The sequence below is a fragment of the Cyrtonyx montezumae genome, unplaced genomic scaffold (genome assembly GCF_038088225.1).
Source record: "Cyrtonyx montezumae isolate F1298 unplaced genomic scaffold, pur_monq_1.0 scaffold_4, whole genome shotgun sequence".
In the NCBI taxonomy this organism is placed as follows: Eukaryota; Metazoa; Chordata; class Aves; order Galliformes; family Odontophoridae; genus Cyrtonyx; species Cyrtonyx montezumae.
This window is the reverse complement of record NW_027072045.1, coordinates 4792614-4808898: the sequence shown is the minus strand read 5'-3', so window position 1 is coordinate 4808898 and position 16285 is coordinate 4792614. Positions and strand designations below refer to the sequence as shown.

General features: G+C 40.3%; 2 protein-coding genes across 2 annotated transcripts in view; one reads left to right on the top strand and one right to left on the bottom strand.

The window, feature by feature from the left end:
• Positions 1 to 3079, top strand: part of INPP5F (inositol polyphosphate-5-phosphatase F) — a 35331-nt gene extending 32252 nt beyond the window's left edge. Inside the window, exon 20 of the mRNA XM_065746901.1 lies at positions 412 to 3079. Coding sequence (XP_065602973.1) covers positions 412 to 1546 — 1135 coding nt within the window. The 3' untranslated portion in view covers positions 1547 to 3079. The remainder of the gene's footprint in view (positions 1 to 411) is intronic.
• A 1813-nt stretch (positions 3080 to 4892) lies between these two features.
• Positions 4893 to 15516, bottom strand: MCMBP (minichromosome maintenance complex binding protein). Its single transcript, XM_065746087.1, has 14 exons — positions 15442 to 15516; positions 15117 to 15158; positions 14635 to 14713; positions 13562 to 13726; positions 12786 to 12934; positions 12419 to 12519; positions 10618 to 10787; positions 9690 to 9813; positions 8821 to 8938; positions 8004 to 8169; positions 6736 to 6869; positions 6003 to 6167; positions 5548 to 5636; positions 4893 to 5270 (listed from the first exon to the last, which is right to left on the bottom strand). The coding sequence occupies exons 1-14, from the start codon at positions 15514 to 15516 to the stop codon at positions 5144 to 5146; spliced, it is 1704 nt and encodes a 567-aa protein (XP_065602159.1). The 3' UTR covers positions 4893 to 5143.
• Positions 15517 to 16285: the final 769 nt, after the last annotated feature.

Genomic DNA, 16285 nt, shown 5'->3' with positions numbered 1-16285 from the left:
ATTGGGCTATTATTTCAGTTTCTTCTTCCAGCTGAGCAGAAACTGAAGCCAGAAAATTTTGCTTACAGGCCTTAAAGGCTGATTTTCATTTTTTCTAAATCTCAATGTAGACTCCATCATAAACAGAGTTGGAATTGTGAGTACACAGACATCAAATCAGTTTCATCTAAAACAACAAATATTTGCATATTCTTGCCTTTCTCCTTGTTTGGGTGCCACTGTCACACCTTTCTTTGTTTTTTTTCTTTGTTTTTTTAATTTGATGAGCTTTATGGGTACAGTTTCTATATGGAAAATAATGCATTTTCTGAAGTGCCAGTCTCTATGGAAATAGACTGGAGAATGATGACTGCTTGGTGTTTATAGATGAAATTCTCTTAGTTGGACACTAGAGATTGGTTTTTCTTCCAGGAAGAGCAGCAAACCTCACGAGGACATCATTGGCATTCGCTGTCAGAACAGAGGGTCCCTGGCACAAGGCAAGAATTACTTACTCAGCAAGTTTTCATCTCTCAATCAGAAAGTGAAACAAACCAAATCCAACGTGAACATCAGCAATCTTCGGAAGTTGGGCAGCTTTACCAAACCTGAAGTGAAAGTTAACTTTTTAAAACCAAATTTGAAAGTTAATCTGTGGAAATCGGACAGCAGCCTCGAGACTTTAGAGAACCCAGCAGTAGATACTAAAGTCCATGCTGAATCTGACACAGAAATGTCAGATAATGATTCTTTCCACTCAGATGACTTTCTGACTAATTCTAAATCTGATGAGGACAACCAGTTAACTGATTCTCTAGAGAACATAGGGCAGATAGATTATGTGCTGCCTAGTTGTGGTATCATTGCCTCAGCTCCACGGCTGGGCAGTCGGTCCCAGTCTGTAAGCAGCACTGACATGAACATCAGCATTCACGTTCCATCTGAGATTCATGTCACTCAGGCTAACCAGTCTGACTGTGAAGATGTCCCCATACCTTCTGCTGACAATGCAGAGATGGAATTTGCTAAACCTATTGATGTGTACTGCCAGAGGTTTGTACAGGATGCTCAAAATAAAATGTCAGATGCTTCAGAGACAGAGGCTTGCTCTCAAGAGCCACATCATATAATAAATGAGACCAGCAATAATACATGTAAGAAAGCAGAAAACAAGACTGAAACTATCAGAGACATTCCTTCCAGGCCATCCAAGCTGGACGTACAGTCTTCTGAGCCAAACCCTCAGCTCTTAGCTGTTGATGGGACTGACTTCACTAAATCTCACAGGGGCCCAGGATCTGCTTCTGCTGTCCTTGAGCCAGGACTCCACACAACTCCTTCTCCAGCTGACAGTAGCAGCAGCAGAGCTGTATCTCCTTTTGCTAAAATTCGCAGTTCCATGGTCCAGGTTGCTAACATCACACAAGCAGGATTGACTCAAGGGATTAATTTTGCTGTGGCAAAGGTCCAGAAGAGCCCTGCAGAATCAGAAGCTCTAAATGAAATCAAACAAAAGGAACTGAAAGAAATGTTTACGCAATGCCAGACACGGATAATTCAAATTTAGTTGTTAATGGAGTGTTCTTCTAGTTGTGGCTTTGAATACCAACACTGATAAACAACAACCTCACCCTAAAAAATCCTAACAAAAACCCAACAATCCTGTATTGGAGTTCATCGTAGCATTAACTGCTAATGAATAATGGGATCAAAACCATGGATTACTTGTTTACAGTAGGTGTGAGAGATGCAAATGAATTTGGTTCTGGCTTCAGAATTCCCTCAGGCAGCTGAGACAGAAGAAGGGTACATCACGTTTGAGCAGGTAGTTTTGACACTGGGACTTAGTAAGCATGCTGTTTATCATAAATCTGTTGCACAGTTGTTTTTTTGGGACTAATTTTGTAGCTCTTCTGACTTATGTAGAGAATATTTATACTAAAATGGTTATTATACTGCACTTCTATGACCTTACCTTGCACTGCACCAGCAAAATAACTTCATAATGGTAGATTACATGTTATTTATTTTTGGACTAGTGTTTTTACTTGTTTCCATTGATGTTTTAGATGCAATTTTCTATGAATTGTGCCTCTGCAATGGGAATTGATGCTTTTTTTTTTTTTATTATTATTACATTAACCAGAAGTTGAGACTTCTTGCTGTTCTTTTCTTTCCACACTACCTGGGACACTTTCAGTGAAGATATGGTATCCTGATAGAATCTGAAATACCCACAGTCCTGCAGTGCAAATTTACTTTGTGGATTTGAGGTGAAGGGAAGTGAAGCAAATGCTCTCCAATTTCTTTTTCTTCTACGTTCAAGCTGCTCTATGCCCTTTTTCCAGATCCTAGATTGTAGCAACATGCTCAAATTTCAAGAGTGTATCCCCAGGCCAGCCAGTTACCTGACCTTCAAGCATTGTGACCCCCTGTGCTGTCACTTTCCTAGTACATTCTGACTGTCCAGATGTGAAGATCTAACTAATGTCTAAAACAGAAGGCAGTGTACTGTTTCATAAAGTCAACGTTGACATCACAGCATAGTTGTCTCTATCTGATCAAAACCAAATCCATTACCAGCTCAAGCTTTGCATACTTGTAGAATAAAGCTAACCCTCCATTCATACTTGGAACCAGGCTTAAAAGAAAACAACAGCACAGGTATGTGTCAAAAGACGATTCTCTTCCAGAAATGCCTTGCAATGCCATCCTTGTGTAGGACATTATCCAAAAGCAGGTCTTGCTATGCTGTGGTTCATAACTCCACCTACTCTACTCTAACTCCACCTACTCTACCCACTGTAATGGAGCCAGTGCCTCTCTGTTGTAGTACATGTACTGTAGATAAGCTGCACGTGGTGTTTTGAAAAATAGTGTCATGGGTAGAGGCTAGTACACTGTCTTAAGACTTGTTTATCTGAGATCACTGTCTAGTCTTCATCTTATCCTGATCGTCTGAAACTTCTGTTTATTTGTTTTACTGAAGTGATGTGGGTTTGGGATTTTTTGAGTGTCTATACTTGTGGCTCTATTTAAAATTAAACTAAACTACTGTATTTTAATGTAAGCAATATATATGAGATATTTTAATAAAAAATAGAACAAAGATATGCTTTCTGGCCTGTTATCAAGGTTTATGCTACTACATAGTTATGGAATTTTAAGGTTTGAAGGAGAGTAGCTTGTCTTGACTCTTCATCTGGCAGAGACCTTTTATCACTTTCTCCTGGAGTTGGAGTGATGGAGCATTAGCACTGGGGGAGAAAGTCATAGGTACATCCAGAAAGACACTCCTAACAACTGCTGAAGACACAGCACTTGCAATGCTTCTGGGGGATGGAGAAGCTCCTCATAGCTGCATTAGCTGGAAGAAATTTTGTCACGATTTCCATAGGGAAGAGAAAGCAATCTGTGCAAATATTTGTATGGTGTCTTTCATACGAGCAGAGGGGGTTGGGGGAGACCTCAAGGCTCATCTGCTTCCACCATCCAACCTGGCCTTGAGCACTTTCAGGATGTGTCACTGAAGGTGTGATAAATGTTAACATACTCTCAATGCTTGAAACAGTTTTCCATTTCAAGGAGGCCTGATATTATGGCAGAAGTCTGAAAGGGGTAGAACTAACCTCATCCTGGCTTGTCTCTTACACTCTTTGCAAACAGGAGCAGGAAGCTATGAAGTATGTCACTGCAAAGCATGCAGACAACGTAGGGTTTTCTCCATGCTCCCTTCAAATCCTTGACAAACCACTGAGTACAACGTGCTCTCTTAAGTGCACATACCATACACACACACCCCCTTAGTTTCCCCAGCCCGTTGTCAAGGTTATCTAGCAGCATCAGAAAAGACAGGAAGCAGTGATGTGACACTGCACACATGAGCTGAGTTCTTTCTACAAGCTGTCTTATTTTCTTAGAGACAGTGAAGTAACAGAAAGGTCATTAAGAAAACAGTTACAGTTGTTATATTTTGTGTTCTTCCCAGAGCGGAGTCAGATTTTAGATAAACACATCTTTAAGCTAGAAAAATAATATTGGCTGAAGCCTAAGTTGTATTAAAAAAAACCTTTATAATTGAGTACCATTAGGTTGCAGACAAACAAAACCAAGTTGTGCTGTGCAGCTACCATTGTGCTTGGAACAGAAAACGCAACGAACAGCAGCTTCCTGTTAACACTGTCTCACTCAAGAAGTAAGGTGGCCTAGGCTTAATGAAAAGTTCACAAAAGAAGTGAAGCAATGTCAATTCCTATCTAGAATTCACTCTACCACTGGTTCATACACTCTAAGTTCTCCATGGGCACACAAGCCCTACCCTTGTACAGCCTGTATGGATTACTCCATGTTAGTTCAGTATTGCACTCAAACCCCTCTTGTTCCACCAGTTCTGCAAATATTGTATTAGGGCAAGGGGTGGTTCTTGTGACCGCCAGTGCAAACCATACAGTATAAGACAGACACCATTCTTAATTGATACTATTCAAACAAACCACTGCAATACTGATAACAGATATATGAGTATGTAAGCCACATCTTACTAAGAATCAGTTGTTACACTTTAAGCTGTATCAGAATCAAGCTCCTTACAGGGACTCATAGGTTAGCCATAGTCTTCTCTCAGTACAGTAAGGATGAATTTCGTACTGGAATATTAGATAGTTTTAAACTGATTCTTCTCACTGCACTATAATCAGTATTATTCTGCCACTCAGAGGGCAACAACACACCTCACAGAGCCCTGACTGCCTGAAGTCAAAGTTAAACCTAGAGAAGCTGCTCAGCAGCAGCCCCTGCTCCTCCAGCTTACACAGCTCAAGTTATACCATACTTCCTCCTGAACAGACCCTGCCCCTGCTGTAAGGCCAACGGGTTACACTGTCCTGTTGTTAAAGGAAAGGAGTTTACACAAATTCAGTATTAAACTTTAATATCAAATCATTTGCTCAACGTTACCAATTCTCAATTACAAAACAGGCTCCAAAAAAATTTCATAAAATATGTTGAACTGGCTGAACAGAGATAGCGTGTTCAGAGTGGGAGGGTAAATATCCATAGTATCTTGGTATAAATTATCTACAAAAGAACTGGTATAAACAATATCCCAATCTTAGTATGGGCTCCATCTAGGGTTAGACAACTTTCTCATGACATCCACAGAACATTAAAGTTCATTTCCATTAACACATTTTTGCTGCTGAAGTCTGGCTTTACGTAACGCCTCCAGTTGTTTCGCTCTCAGCCACCTCTCCCTTGAGAGCGTTGTCTGCCCCACGCTGAGAGACAGGAACCTGCATGGGCAGAAACAGCAGTTAAGGAAGAGCTTATGGATGGGTTCACACCTAGTAAACTAATACAGCATAAAAACTATTTTCTCTCCAGTATCTTAGGAACTGGAAAGCAGAGGATGAACTCTACCTGGTTAAGAAACGGACAGAAACAAAGGAAAAGGATTCAGTCTTCTGCTAACTAGCCAGCCTCACACGCCTGCCTCAGACGGTCAGCAGTGAGTGAGTTTGGCTCCCGCTTGCTCCTGAGTCTTCAGCTGGAGCTGACAGCACTACCCACCTCGCTACAAGCAGAGTTCTGTGCAGATCATCAGCAGTTATGCTCTCAGGGTCATTCTTGCGCATTTCCACAAAGTCTTCTTCGACAGCCTGTAACAGAACAGGACACAACTAAGTGACAATAAAGGAGCTTCAGCGTAAGCCTTTGAACACCATAACTACCCTCAGGTTACAGGAGAAACGTTGTCAGGAAGTCAGCTTGAAGAAAAATAAGCTAACTCATCTTTGGACATAATTATTTTCAAAATGAGTTTCACAAAGCAGGAGGTGTTAAACTATACACCGAAGCACTCGTGAGTACAGATCCTTGAGGCACACAGCAAAATGCTTCTTTTTGATTTCTAAAGAACTTCTAACAGTCACTGCCTGGGAGAGCATCAGGCAATTACAGTGACGTTCTCAGGTGCCTTCTATCTGAACGTAGAGCTGAAAGTAGATGAGTGAAATCTTCCATACCTTTGTCACTTCATCAGATATGCTGTAATCCAGCAGCCTCAGTAAACTTAAGTAAATTCGGAATTTGTTCAGCACAGAAGGGAGCACTGCAGTTAGGAGGCTGTTCATGTACTCCTCCATGTTTGGTGGAATTAGCTGTGGTTGTAACTGGACTTGGCAATCTGACTGAAAAACAAAATTACACATCGTCCCTTTCCATGTTTTCCTATTCCAAGATTTAACCTCCAAGAGAAAAGTCACTATTTCTCAGAATTAAGACAAGGCAATTTCTTCTTTAAATACTCAGCGATTCCCTTTGTGAAATCCAGCATGAAGCTTTTATTCCATAAGTCAGTTTCCCTTCGAGACAAGTGCACAGTTTCTCAGTTTGTGAAACTGGAATGCAAGCAGTCAGAGGCACGTAACATTAGGCTCCTCAGCTTCTCAAGGGGCAGTGCCAGACCTACTGCTCCTTATTCGTACTCCCAACCCCTCCTGAAGCTAAAGCTTTGAGAGTAGCAGTCTATCTGCAGGCTCTGCCTACTGTTGTGATACCCTCTGATAACTTCAGTCACTATCTCATCATCAGTATTCAAACAAGAAGCAAGGAAGGGGACTCACACCCACCACTGCTCACATGACTGTCTTCCTGTCTTCACTTGCATCTTTGCTTGTCTCTGGAACAGTGTGCTCAGTGTTTTTAAGTAGCTACTAACAGTAATGATTCCCCAAATTCAGAAAGCTCTTGCCATACCGGAAGGAGTGATCGGCCCTCCGAGGTGATAAGAACGTTAATATTGCATGGGAATTCCATCTGGTGGTAACTGAAGTCATAATCCACTTTCTGCCAAGTTATCAGATTTCCCAGCGCCTTCACATTGTGTACACCTTGAAAAGCAAGAAAAATTCTGACAACTGGACTTCAGCCGTTTTTTCAAACTGATTTTTTCCCCCAAGGTCTTCAGATGAGCAGCATTTAATTATTAGGTGCTGAGGTTTGTTTCAATTTTGTTTTCCTTGTTTAGTTTCCAAACAATTTTTTGTTTTAATATTTCCTTCAGTAAAGTTTTCTTACTTGAGAAAAAAGTAACAGCCCATCCCCCAAAATATACACACACAGGCTCAGATAACTTCTTTTAAAAGCAAATAACTTCTTTTAAAATTACTACTACTGAAAGTTATGTTTTTCCAATAGTATCTGCCTGAAATCTCAACCTGGCATCACACAGTTCAGACTTTTAAAGGCAGCATTCTTTATTAAAATAGTCACTTCCAGAGATGTGAGTCTTCCCTTGAAGCATCATATATAGCCACACTATATGTTCTCCAGTTCCTGAACTTCTAGAAGGTACCACAATTCCTCTATGTGGATTTTCACTGTCTAAAGCTCTGTAGAAAACACAGTGCAGCACTACACCAGCACACGTGATAGAACCATCAATGTTTTTTTCTGTGAGTCTATTTAAGTTGGGTTTTAAAGGGACAGTCTCTATATATACAGTAAAAGTATGAAGCATAAGGCAACGTATGCTCTCCCCACCTTCTCTGCCTCACAGAAAAAACATTCTAATGGTTCAGAGGTAGTGTGGTCTAAAGACTTACTCAAACCAGCAGCCTCTTCCATCACACACCAAACATGCTGCCCAGAGTACTTTATGACACGCTCATACCAAACGAGACAGCACTGTGCTTCATTATAGATCATCTGAGGTCTGGGACAGATATTACTCCTTAATAAGGGGACTCTTGAGGGGAAAAAAAGATAGGTGTAGGACTTTTCACTGTAGAGTTACTCATTCTGACTCAAAACAAGCACTTCTGAGCAAAACACCAGAACCTTCCAGTAAGCAAAACCAGGAGATCACACAATATGTTGTCTGAGAAGGCAGCACACTAGCAGCATGCCAGTTCAAGCAATGAAACAGAATACAGAAACCACTGTTTTGTAACAGAAACTTACCACCGGGACACAACTAGCACCAGTGCCTTCAAAATATATATATAGAGAAAAGAGAAGGTTACCTTTTGTGTCAAGCTGTCCTTGCTCAAGCTGAGTCTCATCTATTACTAGGGAAGTGTTGCTGGCAAGCTGCAGTATCCCACTGACCAAGCGATTGGCCGTGTAGTCCTTGTGTGGGATGAATCGTGAATGGTTCATGTTTTCAATCGTCATTTGTAGGCGATAGGACTGCAATGAGAAGAGAAACTGTGCACGTTTCCTCTCACTTCTCTAGGAAGTCATCTTCTCTTTAGCAGGAGCTGTAACTGTGAACCTCCACAGGAAGTAAAATAAGACTGGCTGCCACAATACAGAGTGTATTTTATCCCAAACATCCAAATGCTGAGTGCTTAAGAAATGCTGAAAAGATAATGCTGTTTAGAACTCGTGTCCCAGTGTTATGGTAGGGTGCTGTGTTTTGGAAACACAAACATAACACCTGTACTGCACACTTAAAATTAAAAAGGACCAGTAAATTACTGTATCAGGAGCCCAAACCAAATTGCTGTGAGCTCTCTGCAGAACAGAATTCACAAACTTGTATGAACAGTAATTCTGTGATAATTAAAGCGATCTCAGTGCACAGACAAATCAATCCAGGAAGACAAAGTATGCAGTATCTGTCAGTTTGATACACATGAGGATAGGACTTCTCTCCACGTTCATCTTAGACAGTTAACTAGGATCATACAGGCTTCAGCTGGAAGAGAGCCTTCACTCCGACCTGCCCCTTACATGGATATCACAAACTTCATTTAATCAACCTGCAGTCTGCTTCTTTCAGCCATTACCCCAACATTTATGACTCAAAACACTGCAACTCTACAACGTTATCCTTACAGCTGGAACGAGCTGCTGGATGATGCAGTATATGTGCTCTGTGAAGATGCTGTTCCTCGGACATCCGCTCAAATTGACTGTGAATTTCCCCAGGGGAAGCACATCTCGTCTTGCATAACTAAATCAGAAAGAAATGTGGTTAGGGAAGTATCTGATTAACACAGAGATCAGAGACAGCACTCAAACTGAGCGACACCTGTGATCAATCTGACAGCTAGTTGGATTTCAGTACTGATACATACATAAATAACAGTCCCATTTTTGTTCCTTCTCCAGTGTCCGTGGAGCTATATTAGGCTGAACTCTGCTTTGGAAGGCTTTGCAGTACTGCACAAAAGCACTACATTTATAGCATGGGTGATATGTCCTGTTCTCCTGCTCTACTGCAAATACTCTGCACTTTCTCTCTCTTATTGCTCAGTTTCTTCCTGTGCTCGTTCATTTCCTTCACCTGCCCTCAGCTCTCCTCTTCTTACTGTCTATCTTTTCCAATTTTGAGAGATCTATATTTGTGATACAGCTAAAAAACACACTCTAGCCTCAGAGTGAGAGCATGCACAGACCAACCAGAAAGAACAGTGTGTACATAAAAACGTACTGACATTGTACCTCAGTTTATTTTAGCTTGATTTTTTTTTCCCACCTCTCAAAGCAGCACTGAAATGATAAAACAGTCCTTCAAACAAAACCTCCTGCTTTTCAGAGAATGAGACCTGTTAATACAGTCTGCTGTGACAGGAGAACTTTCTGGACTACGTACTGCTGGAGTAAGTGCTGTCTCTGTCACTTGTTTACAGAATGGTGAAGAACCCCCAAAAAGAAATGTCTTTTAAAAGATGAACAAATTCAACATACATCTAAATACTTACACTGTGGAGATGAGATGCAATATAAGGTACTCAGCAGCCAAACTGTCTCCCAGGAGGGCATGTGTGAGGAACCCAAGCAACTCTGCTCTGACTGGTGACAGCTCAGACATGAAATTAGAAACAACTGGTAAAAGAGCAGAAGACAGTGATGTCAGAGATCGTGCAGTTCTTCACCCCCTTTCCTCTTCAGAAGGCTTATTTTGTTCATTTGTTTACCCACTAAGCAACTACTGGCTTTGGGTAACTTGAATTGCACAGCATTTCCTTTGAAAAATATATATTTTTAAATCAGATAATGTTATAAATGCAAATGATACATTTGCAGAAGTGCATAATGCTTGGAGTCAAATAAGATATATAGCACAGTCATGCCAAATTCAAAACAGAAAAAAAATCCCCCCTTACAGCACAGCTCAAAACAACCAAAACAAGGTGTGCAACAAAGGGATGAAGTGTATTGCACGTAAACATCTAATTGATAATTAACAAGAAAACTAATAGTTAAATCAGCCTCAGAGAATTGCTCAGTTACTTAAAAACCAGACTGATTTTTATCCTCACAGCATTATGATTCCTTATGTTGCATATCCATTTACTTACACTGCAGTATTAAATTGGAAGAGGTTTTCCAGCAGTGCACTACCGTGTTTGAAAGCAAATGAAATCTTACAGCTCAACAGCTTGGTAAAGCCTTTGAGCTTGCAGAGTGCAGAAATGTGTTCATGTAACACACATTTACTACAGAAAAAACAGTTCATAAGCATCACATAAATGCACACTCGTGTGTTGAGCATTCTGTAGCATTGAAAGGCTCCTCTGTTTTAATAGAACTTAAATACAAGTCTTATACTGATGCAACTGCTGTCTCTGAGCAAAGAAAAACTCATCCATATGTACTGGCAAACTGCACAGAATGAAATATACTCACAGGTTTTACTCTCTTCTTCGTTAAGGCAAGCAGGCAGTAATGGATTGATATGTTGCAATTTGTGTGCCAAAATCACGTGGATTCTGGGGACTAATGAGGATGGAGGACTGTGTACTCTCTGCTCCTCTGCTATGTCCATGTACTCCACAGGCTCGAGGGTTGAGCTATCCCTAGGAAAGTACACGAGTGGACTTGGAAATATTCCACACAAACTTTTCTCCCTCTGAGCACACACCATTGGAACCACACCACAAACACAGCACGTCCGTTCCCAATGCTTGGTAACCCCTGTGTTCAAACTACATGAACCATCTTCAGGGCTTTTATGAAATCAAATACAAAATCACTATCCATAACCAGCGACACAGAAGCACCAAAGCATGCTTGATAAAGAAAGTTGGATCCTATTATATTCAGAATGATAATAGATTCTTACACTCCTGACTTGGGGGGCAAAAACAACCCCCAAAACAGATCACATTCATTACCTGCTGCACCATTTAATAAAATGCAACTTAACATCAAGTGTTACACACTGTTCTATCCAGCAAACATGGATGATACTACATACATCCAGTAACTTTTCAGAAAACAGTGATGACATTTTTGTTTACTGTCTGCTTCTAGATACTGCCAGCAGATCTTCAAGGCAGTCACATAACAGCTGTATCAGTGGCTAGACAAAAATCTGAGTGTACTTCAACTGTAACTTGAATGTGTTACCTCTTAATCTGAAGGTGACTACATAACACGATGGTAAAGATCAGTATAAATTTGATGAACTTTTATTGGTCTTAAGAGCTGAAAAGCTCCGTTACTTCAAGGCCTCTCCAGCACCCCCCTGAGATTCCTATCTCCTATCAAAAAAACCTTTTGTTCAGACTCTTTGCATTCAAGATGTTGCTAAATGCCACCACGTTGTTTATTTCTGATAGAATGACATGCAGAAAACAAATAAATAACTGTATGACACCAACTGATCTGTCAGTGTGGGATTAGCTTTCCGTCAGACAGATGATAACCAAAAGCAGCTGACCAGGCTGAGCTACTTTTAAGAAGCTGGCACCATAAAGGACTCGTTCTGCACTCTTGATATTGGACTCATTAAAAGGATGAAAGTTGCTAACACAGCATATTTGAAGCACAATTGCTCCAGGCATTAATAGTATCTGTGTTAGATTAGTCATTAAGAATACTTTTAAGAATTGATCCTGTGTTTATAACTGCATTTTTTCATGCAAATAAATCACAGAAGGTGAAACCAGAAACTTCAGCTGTATAATATGACAACACACTTTCGTTAGTGAAAAAATGAAACAACAATAACCCTATTTACAATTGTTGGTCACTTTCACCTTCTATACAGACATGGAAATGTTAATTTAAAATATTCCACAGCTCAGAAGAGTATTAACTATAGCATATTTCATCATTTTAAAGCCCACTCAAAAACTGCTCCCTGTTTATTCACTATTCATTCAGTCACTGAAATTTTAATAGGCATGAAAGTATACAGAACATTTAGCTACAGAAATGCTTTTTGCTTTACAGACTGTGTAACAACACAGGAAAACATGCATTATGAATTCAAAGGCATGGATGCATCACAATACAATGGACACTTCAGTTTAAAGGACTGTGAATCTAATGCTTTCTGTATCAAGCTTTTAGATAACAACAATTACACTGAAGAGGAGAATATTACATCGTCACACACATCCCTATCTATATTAAAGGGACAAACAAATAATCTGCATACTAATGTCCTTCACTTCAGGATCACACACCACCCATGCCTTACCTCTCTTCATTGCTTACTATACTCAGCACTGGATCCACAGACAAAATACCATACACCTCCAGAACATCATTGACTTTGAAGGTATCCCAGCTCTCGTATACCTACCAGAGAGATGGAAGTGGTGTTAGAAGCCTCACAGACAGCACAGCACAGTACAGAATCAAAGACCATTTCAGACAATACAGAGATATCTGCTGTGTTGTTTTTTCTTTTTCCATCACTAATTCCTGCTTAAGAGGGAAGATCCTAGAAGCAAAGCTCCAGAAGCCAGTGTCTGCTACATGTCTGAACAGTTAGTAACAGACTTTTCCCCTTGCCACTTCAGACTGCCTCATAACTGTGCTCATCACCCCTCTGCTTTTCTTACCTTTACAAGACATGCTGGTCCTTTCTCTCCTGGTAATGGAAAATTTAAGTCAAGAGGAGGGGAGCAGTTGGCAGAAATGAGATGGTGACCTGCAGAAGCTTCAGTTTCTAATCTTTTTGGCTCCCCACACCCATGACTGTCGCCTCCGCCTGAAAGCAAAAGATTCATACACTCCTTAATAGAAAGGGAAAGTAAACAACTTACTGCATCAAACAACCATTACATGAATTTAACAAGAAGATGAACATAAAAAAACCCATATTTGTCAAAGGATATTCTGACTCAGAATAGGGAAGTATCACAAACATTTTACATGTTGAGTCACAAAAGATGAAGGTGAGGCTAGAGAATATTTTTTAGCAATACAGTATTCTTTGCAGCAAAGCAGCATCCAGTTAAGATGCAGTCTGGTCTCAATCTAAACATGCAGAGTAAGAGAGAAAAACTAGATAGGTCTCTCCAGATTACCACAAAACATGCTTTACAATTAGAAATTAAAAGAGAACTCCTAGAAGAGACAGCATACAAGAGCTGCTGAACAAAATCTAGGACGTAAAAACCAACAGGCCATAGAACATACAGTGCACAGCAGCACAAGCTGTCCCACACTACTTAAACCACTGAAGACATCTGCAAAGACACCAAGTTGGTTATAAGAGGCTGCATTAACTGCTGAATAATTCAAATGACTGCGAATACTTCCATTTCCAAAAGCTGAATTTCCACAAAGCCTGGCAAAATATCATTAACATCCAGTCATGAGTAATGACCATTACCCATATGTTGCTCTTTCTGTTTGGATGGGTGCTGTTCCATATCCTCATCTTCCTCATAGCTCCTCTTGTGGCGACTTGGTGTGTAGGATGTTGAAGGACTAACACGAGCTTGGCTTGCACTGATATACGCGTAACATTGAGGGTTAAGGACAACACCACGCTCAGCTGAGAAAATTCAGGGAAAGTAAGCTTTGCAAACAACACATCATCTACTTGGATGAAAGTATTAGAAGTTTCTTTAGGCCCAGGCAACATGCTGGTTGACAAAGATTTGCTATCTGATACAATTATTAGGACTACTTAGAAATACACAGAAAACACTGACATGCTCGTAAGATGCCAGTTGTGCTACAGCTATAAATGAATTTTGCAACATCTAATATATTGCTGTTCTCATTAGCATGCTGCACTAAATGTCATTTCAACATTTGTCCCTTGTCACACTAGTCAAATTCACCTGAAGTTTCCATTGCTGCAAGATTTTGATATGAGCACTCCTCCAAAATCATAGAATCCCCAAGGCTGGAAAAGACCATCCAGTCCAACCATCCACCTATCACCAACAGTCCTCTAATTAATTCCTAACAATCATTTATTGACCAAAAAGCACCACTGTTGGCATTCTGTACCAAAAAGTAGTTTTCTTACATTCTGAATCCAAAATGAATTATCAAGTCATATCAGATTTACCATCAAATTCCCACTGTTTTACAAAACACAACATATCTGCTCCAAGAATTACTGTCCAACATGCTCAACTGTGTCTCTACAGGTGTTGTCACTCTATGTAGCAATGTCTTAATTTCATCAGAAAACGTTAACTGAATGCCTAAAGCTCAACTGAACTCTCCCATTTTCTGAAGATGCACAAATATAAATGATTAGAAATCTCCCACACCCTTCCAATCACTACCTACCCCAATTAACTTCAAGTGAAAAACAATACAACAACCCCAAAACTATGAAATACTAGATGTAAGGAGACAAATTAATGAAAGAGTTGGTGATTAATGTTCGCACAGCACCAGCTCAGGGGAAAAAAAAAGATATTTCTTTCACCCATGCTGATTCACCAGGCACTGGAACGCAGTAGAACGTCTGTCTTTCCAAGGTGACTGTTTGTGAGGAGTTCATATCAATTTCCTGCTGTGGCTAGAATACCAACAGAAGGAACAACGATAAAAATCTGAGCAGCATCTTTTGTTTTTAAAAGAAAATAGTCACATACTCAGCTACTTAGCCAGAGCTCGCAACAAACATGCCTGCTTACATACTTATGAAACAGTGAATCTAAGCAGTCTGGAGTGCTTTCCCTCCCACTCCATCCAATGAAGCAAATGTTAATTAATCAAAAAAGAACTGGCTTGAACCCTGTTGAATTTTGAAAGTAGACACGCAATTAGGAATACTCTGCTGTCCCAATCTGAGATTAATTTTTGGGTTTTAAGAGCAGCATCTTCAGAAGCCCACTGTGACCACCAGATTACACTGCACTTCAGTCCTATCTTTCCAAGTAATACTTCATCCCCAAATTCACATAACTTGCAGAACTTACCCCACATTCTGCCACATCTCTGTATTTACCAAAATGCAAGACCTGTCGAGAAGAAAGAAGACAATGCAACCATTCCCTGTGTGACAGCAGCCTGAATACAAACTACTTAAATCATTGCACTAAATTCCTTGAAAAGTATTTATATTTAAAACAATATTTATTCCCTAAACTCCCCAACCACAGTCATCATGTTACTGATGCTATTAGCTACCATTAGATTGTGCCCAGACTGCACAGGCTTAGCTCTGATACATGAGAAATGTGGCAACTAGAATGAAGAAAATTCTAAGCATTCCCTGAAGTAATAAGTCAATATTTCACTTACACGTGCATTTGTATTTGGGTCAACTGTTTCATATACTCCCATATAAAACTCAGGATCAAACATATCTTGAACCATACAGCGAAATTTCACTAAACTGTTGGGCTTCAGGTAATGTACAGGAACATCATTCAGTGATGGGACCTGTAAGAGAAAGCTTCCCTAAGCAACTGCCATAGAAGTATTAAGTAAGCATGAAGTAAGCAAAAAAAACATTGCAAAAACCGTCACCACCCTTTTCTTATCACCTTGTATATTCTACTGACAACTTGCTTGGCTCAAACCCTGAAGTGCTGTTGTTTTTAATCCAATTAACAGTGCTCCAGGATGCCATGTTTGCCAGCCTTTTAGACTAAAACATCATTTCAAGTCAAGTCCACGTGTTTTACTTTTAAATCTGAAGCATGGCTTTTCCTAGCTGGACTTCTGATTTAGCAGAGGCTATTTTTCCTCAGACGTGAACATCCAAGCAGCTGTTTCTCCAACCCACCTGAATTTTGCAGCATTACAGTAGAAGGACGTGAGAGGAGAACAGTTTGAACACTTGCTGCGCACATTTATTGCAGTCTGACAGGGCTGGCCTCCAAACATGACAGTGTTTGTCAGCTTCTGCCACCTACTGGATCCCAGCACCAGCAGGCAGTGCTCAGCAGGTGGGGCCCAAGGCAAAGCAGCACACTGAGGCAGAGGACTGAGCTGCTGCAGTACCAGTCAGGAATTTGCATCTCGGTTTTACATAGGGATTAAAGCAACTGAAATGTAAATAATCCACCACAGAGGCCTAGCGTGCATATCGTGAAAAGGAAGAGCTTCTTAAAAACAAGTCGCTGCAATAACGAAGAGGTAC

What these genes read in the sequence shown, in the direction of transcription:
- MCMBP (XM_065746087.1), bottom strand. Translation starts at nt 15,516, where the DNA reads ATGGTTCAAGATATGTTTGATCCTGAGTTTTATATGGGAGTATATGAA. An exon ending in ACCCAAATACAAATGCACGT is followed by an intron (nt 15,159 to 15,441) that starts GTAAGTGAAATA and finishes TCTTCTCGACAG; the next exon opens with GTCTTGCATTTTGGTAAATA. An exon ending in AGGACAGCTTGACACAAAAG is followed by an intron (nt 6,870 to 8,003) that starts GTAACCTTCTCT and finishes TTGCTTTTCAAG; the next exon opens with GTGTACACAATGTGAAGGCG.